The sequence below is a fragment of the Herpailurus yagouaroundi genome, unplaced genomic scaffold (assembly GCF_014898765.1).
Source record: "Herpailurus yagouaroundi ecotype Mexico unplaced genomic scaffold, PumYag 197, whole genome shotgun sequence".
Lineage (NCBI taxonomy): Eukaryota > Metazoa > Chordata > Mammalia > Carnivora > Felidae > Herpailurus > Herpailurus yagouaroundi.
The window spans coordinates 19587468-19608615 of NW_024412428.1; the positions used below are offsets into that span (position 1 = coordinate 19587468).

Sequence of the window (21148 nt, forward strand, 5' to 3'; positions counted from 1 at the left end):
GTCTAGGTAATGAGTACACAGCTGGTGGGTTTTAAACACTCTAGAATAGATCCTTCCTCCTGTGCTTTATTTGATAAGTAACTGCCATTTAGTCTGGTCACATCTAAAGCACAAGCCAAGACTGCTTTTGTGGACCAAACTCCTGTGTGTGTGTGTGTGTGTGTGTGTGTGTGTGTGTGATTGCTTAAAAAAGAAGATTTTGAGTAATGCTTTAGAAAACTCTGTGTTATGAGGTTCTAGCATTTTAAGTGGAGATTCTAAAAAAAAAATAAAAAAAAAATAAAGTGGAGATTCTGAAGCTCTTTGGGCACAGAAAGCATCAAGGTCAATGAAGATGCCAATGGATATTAGTATCCAGAGCAGAAACAAACCTGAGCCTTTGGAGTTAGAAATAGTTTATCTAATGGTTTCTGAGAGGATTCTGGAACATAAGGTTTTGGCATTCCATTCTTTTTAAATGTATGATGTAAGTTCCCTGTCAGATCATAAACAAATACAGTTCCTATTGATTAGTAGTAGCATGTCCACTAGGGGCAAATAAATTTAATATGGACTTTGGGAAGGAGAACATTTTAGGGCAAGGTTACAGGTACGTGAGTAACTTGAAGAAAGGAAGTTGGGTGGTTGAGGGAAAGTTTCAAGGTTAGCTTATTAGAAGCCAGAAGTGATACAAGGAGGGAGGGAGAGGGAGGAGGGAGGAACAAAGGGCGACTGTGAGGCTGGCATGACAGTGGGAGGTCAGAATGAAGACCTCTGTTGTTGAACCACTGTCTCTGGCAGGTTCCTAGTCATGATAGGCAGAGGGTGAGTTGTATTGTGTTCTACGGCCATTGACCTCGCCCTGAAGGTGGTCTCCCAAAACGGTGCTTAAAGGTTTCAAGAAACACTCCTCCCCCACAAAGTCCAACTCAAATTTGACTGTTATCTGAAGCAACATATTTTTATATAAAGCAAAGCTCTTTCTTTATCCTTTTAAAAATGTTAACTCTGACTGTACCATTGAAACCTCTGTAGATGAAAATCCCTTAATCAAAGTATGACAAAGCTGCCCCCAAGCACAATGCCAAAAAGCTTGAAAGAAGAAGTGTTACCTGAAATTCCTTTCAAGTTAGCTTTGAGTGGATCAAAAAGATCGGTGACTCCCCAAGAATTTAAAATGCTTTTTAAATTGAAATGATTTTGGATCCTGAATCTAAAAAACAAAAGCAAACCATCAACTTTCATTTAAAAATCTCATTCAAAATATTTTCATACACACCATGACTGCCAAACTCCCTAACTTGGAAGTCAGGGATCTCCAGCCTCATTTCTAGCTTTGTATTTCATAGCTCCTTCTCATAAACCTTACACACTGACTAGTCTGACCACACAGGGCTCTCTCCCACCTCTGTATCTTTGCTTCTGCTGTTCTTTCCAGGTCTTTTCCATGTCCTTTGATTGCCTTTGAGTTACTACTCTTTCCTCCAAGTCCAATGCAATTGTGATCCCCTCCTCCCCTCTCCAGCTGTTTTGTGGCATTTGGTCTTTAAAGCCCCATTAACACTTTTTATGTTCTGCTCTTTGGATGTATAGAACATTCTGCTTCCTATTACTGTTATCTATGATATTGTAAATGACTTGAGACGCTATCCCAGTTTTTTTTTTTAATTTCCTAATAGTAACTAATATTTAATGGGTGCTCACCATGTGCTAGGCACTAGTTTTTTTATGTGGATTACCTATGTGCTTTATGTGGATTATCTAATTTCATCTTCACATAATTATGTTATTATCCTCATTTTACAGGTGAAAAAACTGACGCCTAAAGAGATTAAGACACTTGCCCGAGATGACATAAAGAGTACGTGGTGGAGCTCAACTCAAAGCAAGGCTGTTTGAGTGCAAAGCCCGTGCCCTTGGCATCTACACTTTGCTACCTCCTGTCTCCTGAGGCATCTCACATAGTAGGTGCAGAAAAGAAGTTGTTGACTAATCAACAACTAATAGAGTGTCTCATTTAACATATTTATATTTGATAAGACATATTTTTCTGTTTGCTGCGTGCAGTGTGTGTCTTTGATGCACAGGAGGGAAGGAATGCAAGTTAAAGTTTTGGTTTTCCTAATAAGTTCTGAGAGCAGGAAGAATCAACACACCAACTTTGTAATATTTCTCCAAGGGCCAGGCATTTGCAATTTTACTGTTCAAGGAGGCTTTAAAAGGATTGCTCACATTATTTTTCTTTGAAAATAAAAAAGTTTGAAATGGCATTTAGACGGGCTTTTTGTATAAACTCTCCAGAACTTGTACAAGAGTAAAAATACTGGAAAAGACCATTTACTATTAAAGGTTTTCATTGCCATACAAGACAATGTGCCCAATATTTTAAACAGAAGTATCAGATTTTCCCATAAATATATGTTTTGGATCTTTAGAACGGTTTCCCAAAAAGATACATATGCTTTCTCCAACTATGCTGACATTCTCAAAACAATTTTGCATTACCTCTTCTGAAATTTTCATAAATGCTTAAAACACATTCTTTTTGAAAACTTAATACTGAAACACAGTGGTTAAGAGCATGAACTTGGGAGTTCATTGCCAGGGTTTGAATCCCAGCTCAGCCTCTTACTAGCTGAGTGACCTGGGGTAAGTTACTTTACCTCTCTTTGCCTCGGTTTCCTCATTTGTGAAATGAGCATAATAGTAGTGCTTAGTTCTTAGCTTTGTAAAAATTAAGCGAAATAATTCTTATAAAGTGCTTAGAACAATGCCCAGTACAGCTCATACACTTCAATGCTACCATTGTGGTTTTCGTGTTTCTCAGGAATATTAAGAAAAAGCTAAGGGATATTGGAAGCCAAATATGGTGATTATGGTAGTTGATAAAACTGGGTAATATCATTTTTAGTAACTAAAGGTGATAGTGAGGTATGACCCTAAAAGGCGAGAGTAATTTTTTTTTAAGTTTATTTATTTATTTTGAAGAGAGACAGAGAGAGAGAGAGACTGCGCAAGTCGGGGAGGGGCAGAGAGACAGGGAGAGAGAGAATCCCAAGCATTATCCGTGCTGTCAGCTCAGAGCCCGACATGGGGCTTGAACTCATGAACCGTGAGATCATGACCTGAGCCAAAATCAAGAGTCAGACGCCCAACCAAATGAGTCACCCAGGCACCCAATTTTTTTCTTATATGGCTATGAAGGCCAGCCCAGAAGAAATGTTTCAAAAATATCTTGAGTGGAAAAATTGCCCTTTACCAAAACCAGACAATGATATCATGAGAAAAGAAAACTAGACAAATATCACTTATGAATAAAGATGCAAAATCCTCAACAAATACTAGCAAATTGAATCCAGCAATATATAAATCCCATCATGACCAAGTGAGATTTATCCCAGGAATGCAAGGTGGGTTTAACATATGAAAATCAATGTCAAACACCGTATTAACAGAATAAAGGACAAAGGTCACATGATCATCTCAATAAATGCAGAAAAGCGTGTAAAAAAAGCCAACACTCTGTCATGAAAACAAAAATCACTCAGTAAACTTGGGATATAAGAGAACTTTTTCAACCTTAAAAAGGGTCTCCACAGAAAACCCACAGCTTGCATCATACTGAATGGTAATGGTAAAAGACTGAACGCTTTCCTCCTAAGATCAGGAATCAGACCAGGATGTTCACCACTTTTATTTAACATCGTAATGATAGGTGTGCAGGGCAATTATGCCAGAAAAAGAAATAAAATGCATCCAGATTAGAAAGGAAGAAGTAAACCTATCTCTATTCACAGATGACTTGGTCTTGTATATAGAAAATCTTAAGGAATATATACACGCAGAGGAAAAACTACTAGAACTAATAAATGATTTTGCCAAGGTGACAGGATGTGAGATAAAGGTACAAAAAGTCAATGGCTTTTTTTATATTAGCAATGAACAGTCTGAAAATAAAATCCCATTGATAACAGCATCAAAAGGAATAAAATACTTAGGGTTTTAACAAAAGAAATGCAAAACTTGTATACTGAAAACTAAAAGCTAAAAAACATAATTGAAAGAAACTGAAGAAAACATCAATAAAGTGAAAAACATCCCGTGTACAGATTGCAACAGCTATTATTGTCAGAAAGCAATATTCCCAAACTGATCTACAGAGTAAATATAATCATCATCAAAAGTTCAGCTGCCTTTTTGGCCAAAACTGATAACCTGATCCTAAAATTCCTATGAAAATGTATGGAACCCAGAATAGCCAAATAATTCTTGAAAAAAGAAGAACAAAGTTGAAGCACTAACATATCCTGATTTCTAAACATTATAGTAATCAAGACTGAATAATACTGAGTAAATTGTAGACATTTATGCCTATAGAATAGAATTGAAAGTCTAAAAATAAACCCATTCATTTATGGTCAATGAATTTCAAGAAAGGTACCAAGAAAATTCAATGGAAAAACAAATAGTCATTTCAATAAATGGTGCTGGGACACAGCAATTGCCCTTCTAGGTATTTACCCAAAGGATACAATAATACAGATTCAAAGGGGTATATGCCCCCTGATGTTTATAGCAGCATTATCAACAACAGCCAAACTATGGAGAGAGCCCAAATGTCCATCGACTGATGAATGGATAAAGAATATTATGGTTTATATCCACACACACACACACACACACACACACACACACACACACACTGGAATATTACTCAGCCATCAAAAAGAATGAAATCTTGCCATTTGCAATGATGGGGATGGAACTAGAGTGTATTACACTAAGTGAAATAAGTCAGTCAAAGAAAGGCAAATACCATATGATTTCACTCATATGTGGAATTTAAAAAACAAAACATGACATTAGGGGAAGGGAAGGAAAAATAAAATAAGATAAAAACAGAGAGAGAGGCAAACTATAAGAGACTCTTAGAGAACAAAGTGAGGGTTCCTAGAGGGGAGGTGGTTGGGGGGATGGGCTACATGGGGTGATACACAATAAGGAGAGCACTTGTTGGGATGAACATTGGGTATTATATGTAAGTGATGAATCACTAAATTCTCCTCCTGAAACCAATACTACACTACACGTTAACTAACTTGAATTTAAATAAAATCTTGGAAGAAAAAAAATCATGCTGGGACAACTGGATAACCACATGCAAAGAATGAAATTGGACCTCTGCCTCATTATACATACAAAAATTAATTCAAAATGAGTCAGAGACCTAAATATAAGAGCTAAGGCTATAAAATTGCTAGAAAAAACACAGACATAGATCTTTGTGATCTTGGTTAAACAATGGTTTCTTAGATATGACATTAAAAGAAGCATAAGAAACAAAAGAAAAAATAAATTAACTGAACTTCATTAAAATTAAAAGCTTTTGTACTTCAAAGGACATCCTCAATGGTTATAGTGGAAGAGAGCCAAAGCATAAGAGACTCTTAAAAACTGAGAACAAACTGAGGGTTGATGGGGGGTGGAAGGGAAGGGAGGGTGGGTGATGGGTCTTGAGGAGGGCACCTTTTGGGATAAGTACTGGGTGTTGTATGGAAACCAATTTGACAATAAACTTCATATATTGAAAAAAAAAACAAAGGACATCCTCAATAAAGTAAAAAGACGATCCATGAAATGGGAGAAAATATTTGCAAATTATATATCTGATAAAGGACTAATAACCAGAATATATAAAGCACCATGACAACTCAACAATAAAAAGACAACCTATTTAAAAATGGAGAAAAGATTCAAATAGATATTTCTTCAAAAGAGATATGTAAATGTTCAACAAGCACATGACAATATGCTTGACGTCATCGGTCATTAGAGAAATGCAAATGGAAGTCACAATGAGAAACCACCTCACACCAACTAGGATGGCTACAATAAAAAAGATGGGGGTTTTCTTCTCCTGTGGTTGTTGCTACTGTTGTGGGGTCAGATAGGTTGCATCCATCTTGCCTCCAGCCTGACCGAGAAGCCAAAACACAGAGGATGGCATTGCTGGAGGGCAGAGGAGGCGATGTCTTCCCAGGTAATGTAACTAAGAATAACTATATACTTCCTAAATGTAAGCTTTATAACAACGCTACTTTTTAACCCAAATTTGGGAAGCCAGTCTTTGTCTTCTCCCCACCTTCTTTCACTCCACAATTCAAAACAAGATTGTAGTAAAATATACACAACATAACCATTTTAAGTGCATAATTCAATGGCCTTAAGAATATCCACATTGCTGTCCAACCACCACTGTTATCTTTCCACCATTCTGGAACTTTTGCATCACACCAAACTGAAAGTCTGTACCATTAACCATGAAGAGGGACTTATGAGAAAAAATGGACAATAACAAGTGTTGACAAGGGTATGGAGAAACTGGAACCTCTTGGATTGCTGGTGGGAATGTAAAATGGTGCAGCCCCTTGGAAAACTGTCTGGTAGGTCCTCAAAATGTAAAGTGTAGAGTTAACACATGACCCAGGATTTTCATTCCTAGGTATATAACCAAGATCATTGAAAATATATATCATAAAAAAGTGTGCACATGAAAATTTTATAGGACCCAAAAAGTGAAAACAAGCAAAAAGTTTCCAGGCTCTTAAATGTCTATAAACTGATTAATGGATAAGTAGAATGTAGTATATTCATACAATGGAAAATTATTCAGCCATAAAAAAGAATGAAGTATTGATACATACTCTGATAAGGACGGACCTTGACGACATCGTGCTAAGTGAGAACAGCTAGACACAGAAGGGCTACATGTGGTATGATTTCATTTATGTGAAAGGTAGAGTAGTATAGACAAATCCACTGAGAGAAAGTAGATTAGTGGTTGCCTAGGAGTAGTGAGGAGAAGGAATGTGGAGTGACTGCTAATGGGTATGGAGTTTCTTTTTGAGGTGATGAAAATGTTCTGGAATTTGATAGTCGTGATGGTTGCACAACTTTGCCAATATACTAAAAACCTCTGAACTGTACACTTTGAAACAATTTTATGGTTATGTGAATTGTACCTTCATTAAAAAAAAAAAAAAGAAAATACCCATAGAAAAGCACAATCCACACATGACGATGATCAGTAGCTCTTGGAAAGGAAGCCCAAAACTTCTGAATATATGAGATCTGATGGATTTTTAAGATACTTATAAACAAACAAACAAGGAGAAAAAGAGACACGCACAAAAACCAGACTCTGAAGTACAGAGAACACGCTGGCAGTTGCCAGAGGGGAAGTGGGGGGTTGGGGGGGTGGATGGGTGAAATAGATAAAGGGGATTAAAAGTACACTTACAATGAGCACTGAGTAAATGTAGAGAATTGCTGATTTGTTATACTGTACACCCGAAACTAATATAACACTATACATTAGTTATACTTCAATAAAAAAATACATCACTTCTATTATGAGAAAAAAATGCTCATGCTTAGCATCCTACTATGTTGATCTAATAACCAAGCGTTTTATTCATTAAACAAATATATATTTGACATTATTAGTCTTTCTTGTGAGGCGTTACATTATTATGGATATAAATGACCCTTGTTAACACTCATCGTTGGCTTTCTTGATTATTCTTTTGGTATGCTAAGGTCCCTAATGAAGACTAATTGTCCCCATACATTTTATTTCACTTCTTCATAAATAAAATATTACCTCAGAAGCTAGATATCATAATTCATCCAGAATCTATGGATACACCGTTGGTGAAGCTTAATCCTAAGGCTCACCTCACTGCCACACGATATTTGCACCACTACCCACAGTGTGCAAAAGTGTTTGCTCTTGCTAAATGAAAAATGCAGGGTAACTATAAAGCAGATCATATTAAATGAGGAATGAATGAGTTGCAGAACTAGAGGTAAATTCTTGCCCAAAAGTTGACCTGGTCGACCACGGTCCAAAGTTTTGTACCCAGATTTAGACCTAAGATAGTTGAAATTCTTTCTCTATTTATTCCTTAAAGGATTTTGAAGCTGGTTTCTTTGCTTGGTGAGTTTGGCTTTGTGAAACAGCCTCATTTTCCTAATACCTTCTATCCTTCTTGGATGTCAGGCTTGATAGCATTAGGGAGATAAATTATGGTAACCAAACATTTTTTTAACAAGTGTTAACTGATGCTGTGTTACTATGATCTTTGCCTTCCCATCCCATCCCCGTCTTCTGGGTCTTTCGGCATCATTCCTCAACGCTGCGAGCTCTACAGGTGGCATCAGAGACAGCGGAGGACTCGCAAACGAGCTGGGCACTTTCCTGGGGACTCTTCCTTACAGCAGCTGCTCCAGAATGAGGCCAGCCATCTGTCTCCTAATTCTGAAAAGATTCCGACAAATTTCCTACACCAGGTCACACTGTCTCCCTACTTTTGACATTGAAAGCTTCTCTTCCTTCGCTGAGCTTCTCTCAAATATGACAGAAAGATGAAGGTTGCTTCTTTTCCATGCCAGAGAGATCTGTTGAAATTTCTTGTCTTTGTGCCTTCATTTGAGGTCCAAGCATTTGGTTTGGAGAGACATAAACTTTATCATAGAGTTACGTTCACCTTCTGGTTATGCCAAATCCCACTCTAGACCTTGGCCCTTAACTCACTGGGTCTCTCCTTGTGTGTTTTTATTTCAGTGTCTGGACTTATTTTTAACTGCTCAAAAGAGCTCTGCCAAGGCCCCTGGCTCAGTGCTGCTGAGGGCCTGGTCAACAGAGCAGGTGGTGGCAGCCAGCAGGAAGGAGCATGAAGAATCCACATACTGAGCCCTGGGATAACATTTCTCACTTAATGCTGGTCTACAAATTAATTACAGGTTTACTCTGGTTTCAAATGTGCCAGAGAAGCTTGTCACTTAACGAAGTTCAAAAAGGAATTCTTTGTAAAGTAATGAGTCTTGCAAGTAGGTTTTGCTTTGGAAAAGCAAAATCTAGAACCATCATTTAACTTTTTGACAATTTGCATTTGCACCTATTGGATTTTCTCAAAGAATGGCTCACCTCTATTTACAAAGAATGAGAACCTTCAGCATAGAGACTAAAAGTCTTGAATTTTTATGCTTTAATTTGCCTTCCAGTCAGAATTATCTTGGTTATTTGCTCAATTACATAAACTACCTTGCCTCTTTGGTTTTGGAAAAATGACAGTTGTATACTCTTAGGATGTGATAAGATTTGGGGCACATTCCTCCAAGGTAACTTCATGGCTTTTCTTTCCCTGTTCAGAGAACTGGTTGTGGCATGAGGCCTGGAGCCTGCAGTCTGGCCCAGTGAACACAGAATATCTTCTCTTGAGAAGACCCAGGAAATTAACTCTGTTCCGTCTGCATCATGAACTAGTCAGCAGAGACTCTGACCTGGACCCACACTCTAGGGTAACTCCCCCTTGGCCTAACCTCTCAGGGCACATTAGACAAGTTGGCCCAGTGGTTAAGGACAGACCCCAGAGTCCGACCACCTGGGTTCTCTGATCCAGGCCTGGCCAACAGGATTAGGCTGCAGAGCACCCCGGAAGGATGACACAGCCACTTACCTGGGCAGGAACACGTCCATTCTGGCTCGCCTGAGGCTGGAGGTCCAGATGTGGATGATGCTGGCTGTGAGGTGTGGCTCAACGTGGCTCAGCGGGGTGTCTTTGTCACGCGGCAGAACCAACAGCAGACTCACTGTGTTTCCCAGGTAAGGCAGCTCCAGCACCCCCACCTGATGGCCTGCAGGGTCCTGGAACTGGCCTGGGGGTTCAGTGGATGGGGCATTATTAGTTCTGTCCCAGGAGACAGGGAACTAAACAGTGCCAGACCCTGGGAAGGGCCAGCTCACAGAACTGGGAACCGTACGTTTTATTAACAGGCTGTCTACCTCACCTTCAGGAAGCAGTTCGAGGCCAAAGACTGTTAGTCACCTTTTCTGATCTTAGGACCTAGAATTTCTTATTTTTTTTTTAAACTCTTTTTTTTTAAACGTTTATTTATTTTTGAGACAGAGACAGAGCATGAACAGGGGAGGGTCAGAGAGAGGGAGACACAGAATCCGAAACAGGCTCCAGGCTCTGAGCTGTCAGCACAGAGCCCGACGCAGGGCTCGAACTCACGGACCGCGAGATCATGACCTGAGCCGAAGTCGGCCGCTTAACAGACTGAGCCATCCGGGCGCCCCAGGACCTAGAATTTCTAATGATACCTTCACAGGGCTTGCATCGGCTGGACAGAGTGGGGATGATGGCACGTGGGAGAGCCATCTACTGTCTTGAAGGGGAAGCCATTCCAATCCTGGCCTTTTGTGACCATGTGGGGACCCAGGCTCTTTGAGCCAGATCTTTTTTTTTTTTTAATTTTTTTTTTTCCGACGTTTATTTTTTTATTTTTGGGACAGAGAGAGACAGAGCATGAACGGGGGAGGGGCAGAGAGAGAGGGAGACACAGAATCGGAAACAGGCTCCAGGCTCTGAGCCATCAGCACAGAGCCCGACGCGGGGCTCGAACTCACGGACTGCGAGATCGTGACCTGGCTGAAGTCGGACGCTTAACCGACTGTGCCACCCAGGCGCCCCGAGCCAGATCTTTCTTTCAACAAAAGCTCTGAACCCAGGTATCATATAAAATTGGGAAGTGTTACGCAGCTGACAGATCAACCAGCATGAGTCATAGCAGCGACAGGAAAACATTAGGCACAAGAAGTATAATAGTCATAAATATATATTTACATATCCAATTGACCTTCCTCTACTCTCCCCTTACTTGACCTCAGTTAATAGTTACTGGCAGGACAAACAAACGAATAAAAGCACTCACAACATGTCCTGCGTGAAATTGAAGCAGGAAGGTTGTGAGTTTTCTAAGTGCCAGAGTTCCTGAAACACTGTTTTAAGTCTCAGCGACTTTTCCCTGCGTGAGAACAGAATTAATCCCACAGCTGCAAAGGCTGAGCCTGCAAACGAGGGCTGTGAGAGAGGTGTGTGGGGACAGGTGGCCGGCTCCCTTCTCCCCTTGCCTTGTGGGGGCCCCACGGCGGTGCCCACACCTGGAGCCAGCCTTCGGGGCCGGGCCCCCTCTCCCCTGGTGCTCGCTGGCCCGCACTCAGGGCACCTGCACCCTCAAGGGGCCGGGATGAGCAACCATCCAGGCAAGGCGGAAGGACAATGTCAAGCCCGCGTGGGCGCCCTCTCGAGAGCCATCTAAACTGAACTCTCCATCTTTTGCCCTTTCTTAGCACCAAGTGGCTATTCATTTTATGCGGTTGCCTGCCGAGGGTGGGGTGGTTCCCTTCAAACAGTTTTGGTTTTACACTAACACCTCTTACTAGGTGCAGAGGGAAATGTCAAGCGTGAGATTGGATTTCTCTTCCCCCTCTGCTTCCTCACCCTCCTCTCTGGGTCCTCGGGCCCCTGGGGCGCTCCTTACTGCACACACATCTCACTGCAGAGGGAAGGCTGAGACACTCCGCGGGTCCTTCTAGAGCAGACGTGGCCCCCCTCTCTCCGCCCACATTGTTCCCTTGTTCCCGTCACTTAAGAGGGCCCACAGGTGGGAAGGAGCTCACCGTAGTTGACCTCGGCCATTTGGTACATCATGGGGACTTGGAGGACGAGGCCCGGGGCACAGGTGAAAGGCAGGAGCTGAGTGTCCCTGGAGGAGAATCTCTGCCGCCAAGTGCTCTGGAAGGACATGGTGCTCACAAGTGCCAGCTGGGGAAATGCACCGCCACCGCGCTCCCATGTCAGGCCACCCGGGTTGTCACCTGCAAGCAGGAGAGCCATCGTGCGGCTGAGACCCGTGCACCTGCCCTGGAGGGTGCTGGGGCATCCCCGAGGGTGGGTTTGCACCTGCAGAACCGTGGTGTCTATAACTAGCTGTCGTTGAAGACCGTGCTTTTATCCTTTTCCGAGCAGGTTGTCTGAAGCGGCTATTTCCTAGGGCTGTTAGACACGCACTGCTCAGGTGGACTCCTGGGAGGCACAGGGCGCTGTGGTGGGGGCCACTGCGCTGTGTCCCTCCCACCCTTCCTGCAAATCCCGCTACCCCAGCTGCTGGGCCTCATCCCTGACAGAGCCTTTGCTTAGACAGCAACATCCAGGGCATGCTCTTGAGATTCCACGCATTACCAGAGAGAAGAGGGCAGGCTGACTACTGCCCCAGCCCTTTATTAATAAAAACACACATTGTGCCAGGCTCTGTTCTAAATGCTTGAACAAACCCTCACTGACTCCTCTGACCAGTTCTGTTGTTATTCCTGATTTTACAGATTGGGGCACCAAGGCTTGGAGAAGCTGTCCCAGGTCACACACTTGTGAGTGGCAAAGCCACCATCCGCCCGGCTGCTCAAGACAGAAACCTTGGGTTTGAACCCAAGCGGCCTGGCCCCAGAGCTTCAGGCTCTTCCTGGCTGCCCCTCTTCTGTGGAGGACACTCACCCCAGAGGGTTGACGGCAGCTAACTGTGTGGCTTTGCCTAACCGCCCCCCCTCCCCACGCCCCTACCCCAGCAGCACAAAGAGCCGAGACAGGGAATTAAACATTTTTTAAGTAAACTGGGAAGACATTATGAAACGCTGGAGACGACTGAGCTATCAATGAACATCTTCGTATTTGCGCTGCAGCTCTGTGCTCCTTGGCCACCCACATGTTGTTCTCAGTTCAGTCATAAAGTACACATCACCTTCTATTCTGTGTTTTAAACAACACTGGGTCTTAAACATTCTCCCTGTTTCTGTGTAGCCTTTGTAATGTTCAAGGATGCCAGAGGCAGACCGGCTGACTTAGGATCCTGGCTCTAAGGGATCCTGGGCCCCAGGGCAGCAGGCGTAGCTCTCCGTGCCTCAGTTCCTCTATCTGTGAACAAGTCACTAGTAACAGCACCTATCTCCTAGGACAACTGTGAGGGTGAACAGACATAATGAACACAGAGCACTTAGGAAAAACGCTATAAGTCAATAAATGGAACCCCAGTGAGTGTAATAGATTTTCACCACCTTTAATAATTACAACTACATGATATGCGGGAGCTGTAATTAATGGGATCATTCCTAATGGCTGGGGGGTTAAGTTATTTCTAAGTCTTTTTCTTCGGTAACCCTAACCCTGGGCTAAGCATCTTATTATATATAACTTTTTCTTCCCTTGAATCATTTCCTGAAGCTAAATTCCAAGAAGTTTTCTGGCTCCCACTGCATTTTGCTGTCGCAGGGTGTTAATTGTAGGTGACAGCAGAGCTCGGTGGGGGGGATTCCCCTGAGGGGAACAGGTGCACAGAACAAAGCCTGCAGGGCTCCCCTGGAGGTGGGAGGCTCTGAAGAGCCCCCTGCTGTGTGGGTGGGTGGGGGATGGGCAGAGGGGGCCAAAGGTCAGCTTTGCTTGCTTCATAGAGCACCGCACTTAAGGGTAGGGTCTCCCAAGAGGACAGACTTCTGTTGCAATCGAGGGTGGCCTGAGTCTCCACCCATGTGGCTTCTGACCAGCAATGCTTGGTATCTGTGTTTATAGCGCTCTGAAATCAGCCTCACTAAACTGGATGGTTTCTTTTACCTGCCATCTGCCTGGAGGCCCATTCGTTGACCCCGATGCTGGTGCTGTTGGGTTCCCTGAGGTTGGCTGGCTCCAGGCTGCTGTTGGCCCACTGGGAGATCTGTTCCACAAAGCAGGGGGAGAGGGGCGTTCCTGCTTGCACGAAAAGAGTGCAGGCCAGCTCCATTTTAGTGCCTCGTCCGGAGTTGGGCAGGGTGGCGTAAACAGTGTGTAAGAACTGTTTCACCCTCTGGTCTGTGAAAAAGGTGTTGGGATAAATTGACAGCGGTGAGCGTAAGTAAGGAGTTCGCCCTGTCTCTCTTTGCACATCGCACTGAAATGGGGCCCCGGCAGGTACCACTCTTGTTTCACAAGGCTCATCTACCAGTTACAGCCAATTTGGATAAATCAGAACTCAATTGCTCAGGAATTATCCCGAATCATAGATTAAGAGCTGAGAGGTGGGGGGAAGCCATGCAAGATCAGAAAGAAATCAGGCTGTGATGAAGTCAAATAGAAAAATACCACCAATATCCCAGAGGCTATTCCTCCTTCACTTCTTGAGACAGAGATGTTGAGGGCACTAGAATACAGAGAGCTGGCAAAACTGCGGGTCTGGTGTGCAGGATGAGGGGGCTTCAAATATTTAAGAAGTCAATCGATTTATGGGGAATGTCATAAATAACAGTGACAGACCAATTGTCACTGTATCTTGTTCAGGGCCTTACATCCGTTCCCACAACTGCATGTCATAAGCCTGAGGGACATTCAGATGTGGCCTTTTTCAGAACTATGCTATCGATTCGAGGAACACAGAGGAAAGGTAAGAGCGCCTCCCATCCCCCTGCTCCCTGAGACCCAGCGGACAGCTTGTGCTATTAATGTCACCAAGAACCTAGAAGAATGTTGAGGAAATAATAAGCATCTGAGAGAGTCAATAGTTTCCACCTTCTTGGGGCGGGGGTTGGCTGGACTTATATTTACTACTTACACAGGAGATTTCTTCCTTCTCTCCATAATCAATAGTGGACTTCTTTTTCAAGATAGTGTTTACAATCTGTGGCTTTTATTCTCCCCTAGGAGAAAATCTGGAGCTGGAGCAGGGCCTCTCGCCCACTGGTGAGTCAGGGCACAGCTGAGCATCCCAAGCTTCTTTCTCCTGACACATGGAAGCTGGGCATTTCCAGCAGTCAGGTCCCCTTCCTGTGCAGGCTGCCTCTGGAACATGGCCCTTCCCTGCTCCTCCTTGCCTCTCCTTCCTCTTAGGCACAGCTCTGTGGTTATCCACAAATCTACCCCCACACTTTGTCCCTTCTTCCTGCACTGTCCTGTCCCTCGCCCAGGGCACCTGTTGGAATGGATCTCTGACCTGGCTTGGGGCCCATCCACTCCAACACCCTTCATGTCTCAGAGGCCCGCTCAGGGGACAGCAGCAGAGCCCCAAGTTGCCTGGCAAAACTTCTCTGAAGGGGCACAGATGCCCCCAATACACCCTGGCCGGGGCGCCCAGCCACCGGGCTGCAGCCCACAGCTGTGGACAGATTTCACTTGCCCAGAAAACTTTCACTACCAAAGCTGCTTCTTAGAATCCACGACTGTAAAAAACAGACTCGGGTTGTATATCTCATGATTTGCAGCCTGACTCCTTTGCTTTTATTTTAATGAGCAAAGAAATGGATGAAAATAATACTTCTTGTCAGGTTTTCCTCTACTGAGGAAGGTCATATGTATTTATAGAATCATGTCTCTGTAAAATGTTGACCATCTTGCAGGAACGAAGTGAGATATTTCACCGGTCCATAGTGTAGCGTGACCTCCCTTCTGCCCTCTCACCCAATCTGGGCCAGGGGACCAGCTGTTCTTTGAGGGATGACAGGCTACAGACTGTTCCTCCCCAGCAGCCTTGGAAAGAGGAACCTGTCACCGCTGGCTTAATTCCTCTCCCTGCCCCGCCAGAGAGCGTCTTTCTTGCTGGAGGGCTGGTCAGGTAGATCTTACAAGGGTCTGGGAAGAAAGGAAGCAGAAAGAAGAAAACCCTTGGGTGCTGCACTCCATCAGCACTGTGATGAGGGCGGTGTGGAAGGTTGAGGAGAAGGTCCCTGGGATGTGCACAGAGTGGGAGGAAAGTGCTAGAAGAAGACATGATGTTTTCTCATGAATTTCTCTTGCTGCGGCTGAGCCTTCTAACTCATTTGTGAGCCCAGTGTGGAGAGCGCCTTCCTTTTGAATCAATGTGTTGAACTGAGCTTCCTGAACGTGACACTGAATCTGACTTTGTAAAGTTCATCACTATAAAATTCTCAAACTACAAACAGCGATGCTAATGTTTTACTTGCCTGAGAATTACAAGAGGCCTAAGTTGAGGATGATGTCAGAGGGTTTGGTTGAGCTGCGGGAATAATGAGGATATCTCTGATGAAAAATAGAAAAGACAATGTCCTTATACCTTTATGCTTCTGCTCAGTGACTTAGAGTAGGATGAAGGAATTTTGGAAAGAACATGGGATTTGGGGTCAGAGAATCTGGGACCTGACTCCTGTCTCTTCCACCTGCAGAGTCTTGCCAAACTGTTAGCCTCTTGTCTCATTTGTAAAATTGGGGTTATTCATTAATGTATGTGGTTTCTATGAGGATCAAATGCCATAATAACCGTAAAAGTGAAATTCATATTATCATCAAACAGAACTCTTTCCCAAGAACCAGGCTACCTTCATTTCTGAGGCCTCTGTTCCTAGCATTATTCTTATGCTTAATAGAAAGTTGGAAAGCTTAAAGTGTTCCTCATCAATTTACCTAGGAAAAGCACCAGAACTCCTTAGAACTTGGAACATCAGGAAATTGTGTCTTGTGCGGTGATCCTTATAGATACCCCTGGGGTCTGTTCTGAGTCTCATGCTGTGCCTGTCTGACCCGCAGGTGGGAACCCTAGCAAAGCTTCTGGTTGTCACGTATTGGCTGGAAACACAGGGAGAACAACACAGTGCTGATGTGTCCCACTGCAGATGTGGATAGGTCTTCCTGTTGATTAAACCGGAAAGATGCCTCAAGACCCTGGCGTTGCTTTGGATCCTGCTTTGTATACATTTTACTGGTCTGTATTGACTTTTGAAAGGAAGGCTGGACCTAGGCAGGTAGCGGGCACTGCTGGGTTGTTTTAAACAGTGCACATGATTCTCTGAGCTATGTTGGGTCAAACCAGACTACGGGGGTACTCTCTTAACTGGAACTCTGGAAGTTGCACATCCCTGTTCATAATAATGAACCACGGTTCTATGAGATAACAAAGCAGTTTATGAGTAAGAAAAATGGTGGGATCATGTTCCACAGAGTTTGACTGCTAAGCATTCCTCACATTTGGTAATTCTCAAATGGGGTCCATGGAAACCCTGTTAATCATCATATTCGGTTAGCCAGGGACCCTGACTATACCTGACAACAAAGAATCAACTGGAACCAGTTCCCTTTCTCTGGAGGATAGCCACACTTGCATTTCTCACTTTCCCCCCAGTTGTGACTTTTGTGAGTCTCTCTTGTAAGGCAGAAATGCCTGTCTCTCTTTCACACGCCTATTTGTTCTTCATGACCCGGCTCAGATGGCATGTCTTCCGGGGCGTCTTTCTGTTCAGCCAGTGGAATAAATCATTCCCTGCCCTGTGCTAATTTATGTCACATAAATACACTTGCTGCACTGCACGAGGGTGTCTTTCTGTGTGCATCGTTCCTGTGAGACTGACCTGCTCGCGTTCAGAGCTTTCCTTATCTGTCTGGATGCTGAGTTCTTGAACCGCATCATTCAAGAACTGAGTTCTTGAATCAGTACTGCAGCCGATCTCATGTGGCTGAAGAAGAAGACCAGGGATATATGCATTTCTGTGATATTCTTGCTGAGAAAAATCAAGCCGGCCAGCAGGGTCACGAGAGTTGTTTGGGCAGGGGACAGGATGTGGATGGGGCGTGGGGAACTGGACGCATGACTGGTGCCTTGTGACCTGGCGTCTTCAGCATTAACCTTTACCTGCCACCCCGAGCTTCTAGCTCAAAGGAAGCTCTCACCAGCACTGTGTTGGTATTCGTTCTTGGATTTCCTAAAACATATTGATTTATACAAGGCTAATGCCCATCCTTTTTTATTGGTATCTTATTCTAAGATAGAGAAGGAAAAGCGATGTGCATGAGTGTGTGTGTTCGCATGGAGTTGGTAGGTTGGTTCCGAGGCCAGGTTTTGAGCCGGACGCCCTGAGTGCAAGCTAGGTTGACCTCAACCTGGCTGACCTCAACCTGAGCTTGAGTCCCAAATCTGCAACTTACTAGCTATGTGACCTTGGGCAAGTCGTGTAAACTCTCTGTGCCTATTGGCTCATCTATAAAATAGGGATGGGAGAGCCTGGGTGGTTCAGTTGGTTAAGCGTCTGACTCTTGGTTTCAGCTCAGGTCATGATTTCACAGTTTGTGGGTTTGAGCCCCGTGTCGGACTCCTCGCTGACAGTGTGGAGCCTGCTTGAGATTCTCTCTCCCTCTCTCTCTGCCCCTCCCCTGCTTGCTCTCTATGTCTCTCTGTCAAAATAAATAAACTTAAAAAAATAAAATAGGGATGATGATATAATTCCATCACATATCCAGGGCTAGCAATTGTATGTGGTTTCTCTGAGCATCAGAAGACATAATGGCAATTTTGTTGTCGTAACAATTAAATTACTACTTGGAAGGTGCTTCGGACATTTCCTGGCACCTGGTAGGCACTGCAGAAGGGCTTGTGACATGAAATTGGAAAAACTGCCATGGAGGGGCCCCTGGATGGCTCAGTCGGTTAAACGTCCAACTTTGGTTCAGATCATGATCTTACGCTCCATGAGTTCGAGCCCTGTGTGTTGGGCTCAGAGCCTGGAGCCTGCTACGGATTCTATGTCTCCCTCTCTCTGCCCCTCCCCCCACTTGTGCTCTGTCTGTCTCTCTCTCAAAAATAAATAAAAACATTAAAAATATATATAAGAAAAATTGGCATGGAACCTAAGTTTAGAAGAGAAACTCAAAGATCATCATGGGGACTACAGTGCGAAGTCCGAATGCCGTCTGCTGCATTCTTGCCAGGCGGTCACCCTTCTCCACTGGTGGTCACCCAGCACCAGCCACTGGATTCGGGAACACCCCACCTCCTGAGGCAGCCTGAGTGGGAGCAGCAGAGCAAACAGGGGCACGAGCAGCCCTCTTACCATGGACGGTGTAACCCAGGGCCTCGGCCAGCTGCCGGCCGGTGTTCCCTTGGGCTCCAAACTGCAGGATTTCCAGAGCAAGGGACACTCCAGCGGGAGAAATGACAATGTTGGTTTCATTTCTAGGGGCCACTGCACCCTGGTAGAGGCGAAGCGCAAGCTCGGTCTTCAGCAAGGTCAGGTCCTCACGGAGGTCACCCTGTCCTCCATGGAGCCAGGTGTGAAGCAGGAAGAGCGTGAACAGGGCTGGCTGCATGGAGGCAGGGAATCTTCCTGCAGTGTAGACGGAAGAGACCAGGGTGAGGCAGAAAGTCCCACCCCGCAGAGAACTGGTCTGTGTTCAGGACTGGCAATGGCCGAGGGAGGGGGTGCCTGCAGCACCCCCTCCCTCCCTGCCTACCAACCCCGGCCCACCCGCCCCCTGCTCCTCTACTGCATCCTGTTGTGTCCGCATTAGAAATATGGGCCGGGAGGCTACACTGTGAGCTGAGGCTTTGTCGTCACTTACTAAATATATGACCTTGGGCAAGGTCCTGGTCTGGTCAGAAGCAAACCATTGAGTTGGAGAAGACATGTAAGAAGTACTTGACTCATATTTCATGGCATTTAGCCAGCTTGTAGCTGTGCCATACCTATTATGTATAATGATCATCAACAAAAATAAAAAAATATACAGTATGTTACAAAGGACTTTGTGTTTTCTCAGTTAATCATTACAACAGTTTTCCAAGGTGGCTGTCACTGTCTTTCAAATACAGAGAGGATGAGGTTTAGGGCACTCAGGGAACCATTGAAGAAAACACCTGGGCAAGTGTCCATCAATTGATGAATGGATAAAGAAGATGTGACAGATACAAACACACACACACGTACACATAAATACCACACAATGGAATGTGATTCAGCCATCAAAAAGAATGCAATCTTGCCATTTGCAATGACGTGGATGGAGCTAGAAAGTATTATGCTATGTGAAATAAGTCAGAGAAAGACAAATACCATATGATTTCACTCCTTTGTGGAATTCATGAAACAAACAAACAAACAAACAAAGGAAAACAGAGAGAGAGAGAGAGAGGCAAACCAAGAAACAGCATCTTAACTATAGAGAACTGAGGGTTCCCAGAGGGGAGATGGGTGGGGGGGGATGGGTTAAATCGGAGATGGGGATTAAGGAGTGCACTTGTGATGGAGTTGTTGATTCACTATATTAAAAAAAAAGAAAAAAAGAAAAGGAAAAGAAAACACGTGGGGAAAGCACATGACTCAAGCCCTGGTCTTCCATGAGTGGTATATAAAACACCAAGGCTAGAAATGCACATGAAGGTATTGATACACGAGGTAACTATACCTATAATATCACATGCTTGTGATGTGAACTATTCTCATAAAATAAGAGCACTTTCATGGAGAGCGGAGTTATACCAATATCACTCCTACCAAGGAAAGGCACCTCTCCAAGAAGCAGAGCATTAGCTGGAAATTAATGCAACGAAGAGAAAGTTCAAGGTGTTTTCAATGACTATGCCACACGTACAGCCTGCAGCAGGTTTTGCTAAGTTGTCTAACTTTGGTATCAGACAGGATTGGCGCAAGAGAAGCCTCGTCTGGAGTCACTTCCTATACGTTTGCAAATAAGGCCATTGGGCTCAATGGTGTTTACTTCAGATAAAGGTTCAAGGTGGAAAAACATCCTGTCTTTACTAACTTTTCCTGCAGCCAAGCCCACATATAGTGTTTGGATGGCTTAGTACCATAGGGGTGGGATGTGTGTGTGTGGGGGGTGTCTTTCTGTGTATGTGTTGGGAGGTGGCAGGTCCCAGCCCAGGGTCATTTGTGAAATGACCCAGTGCCAGTGTTCTTGCAGCTCCTATAACCTCCCACAAGGACACTCTGCAGTCAACCCCTTGTGCTCCTGGGCTCCCCATGACCACATCCCTGCCCGCCATGGTTCACCATGCTTACTCACGGACTCTTGCATCAGACTGTTGTGTCTCCTTGCTTGATCCTGTTCTTGTGGGTCTCCAGCATTAACGTGCTCCCCTTTTTAAAAAGTGGAGCAGAGTCTGCTTTGAATCACAAGACAGCGCAGGGAGGAAGCTGGCAACTGCCGTCTCTGCCGGCGATGTCTCTACCACTCGGTCCAAATTCCTGGAGCCTGAGGTCCTGCAGAGAGCCAGGAGAAGCACTGCCCCGGCCAGCAAAGCCCAGATCGGAAACAGAGCAGGCCCTGGGGAGGGAGCCAGCCACACCCGTCAAGCCTTCTTAGGCTTGTGACCTGGTTGTACCAGCAAGGAACCCCTCATCTAGCCCTTTGTCACTTTGAGGAATTCCACTGATAACTCTGCCGTCCCGGGGTTTGCTGGGTGCCAGGTACCTAATGCTTCTCCCCTCCTCCTGTGGAGAAAACAATAAATCAGTCATTGGGCACTGGACACGTGTAGCAAATGAAATTCTGCAGAAGAGAAAAGA

General features: G+C 44.4%; 1 protein-coding gene and 1 long non-coding RNA gene across 3 annotated transcripts in view; one reads left to right on the forward strand and one right to left on the reverse strand.

The window, feature by feature from the left end:
* Positions 1–20938, reverse strand: part of SERPINE3 (serpin family E member 3) — a 34810-nt gene extending 13872 nt beyond the window's left edge. The window contains exons 1-6 of one of the 2 annotated variants that reach the window (XM_040448342.1): positions 20646–20938; positions 18677–18949; positions 13488–13721; positions 11507–11704; positions 9501–9699; positions 1092–1192 (exon numbers count right to left, since the gene is read on the reverse strand). In XM_040448342.1, coding sequence (XP_040304276.1) covers positions 1092–1192; positions 9501–9699; positions 11507–11704; positions 13488–13721; positions 18677–18932 — 988 coding nt within the window. In that variant the 5' untranslated portion in view covers positions 18933–18949; positions 20646–20938. Of the gene's footprint in view, positions 1–1091; positions 1193–9500; positions 9700–11506; positions 11705–13487; positions 13722–18676; positions 18950–20641 lie in introns of both variants that reach the window. The other variant, XM_040448341.1, reaches the window with a different exon arrangement.
* LOC121012915 (uncharacterized) lies at positions 7281–17843 on the forward strand. The gene is made up of 3 exons (XR_005782400.1): positions 7281–9342; positions 9444–9646; positions 14187–17843. It is a non-coding gene; the product is annotated as an uncharacterized LOC121012915 (long non-coding RNA).
* Positions 20939–21148: the final 210 nt, after the last annotated feature.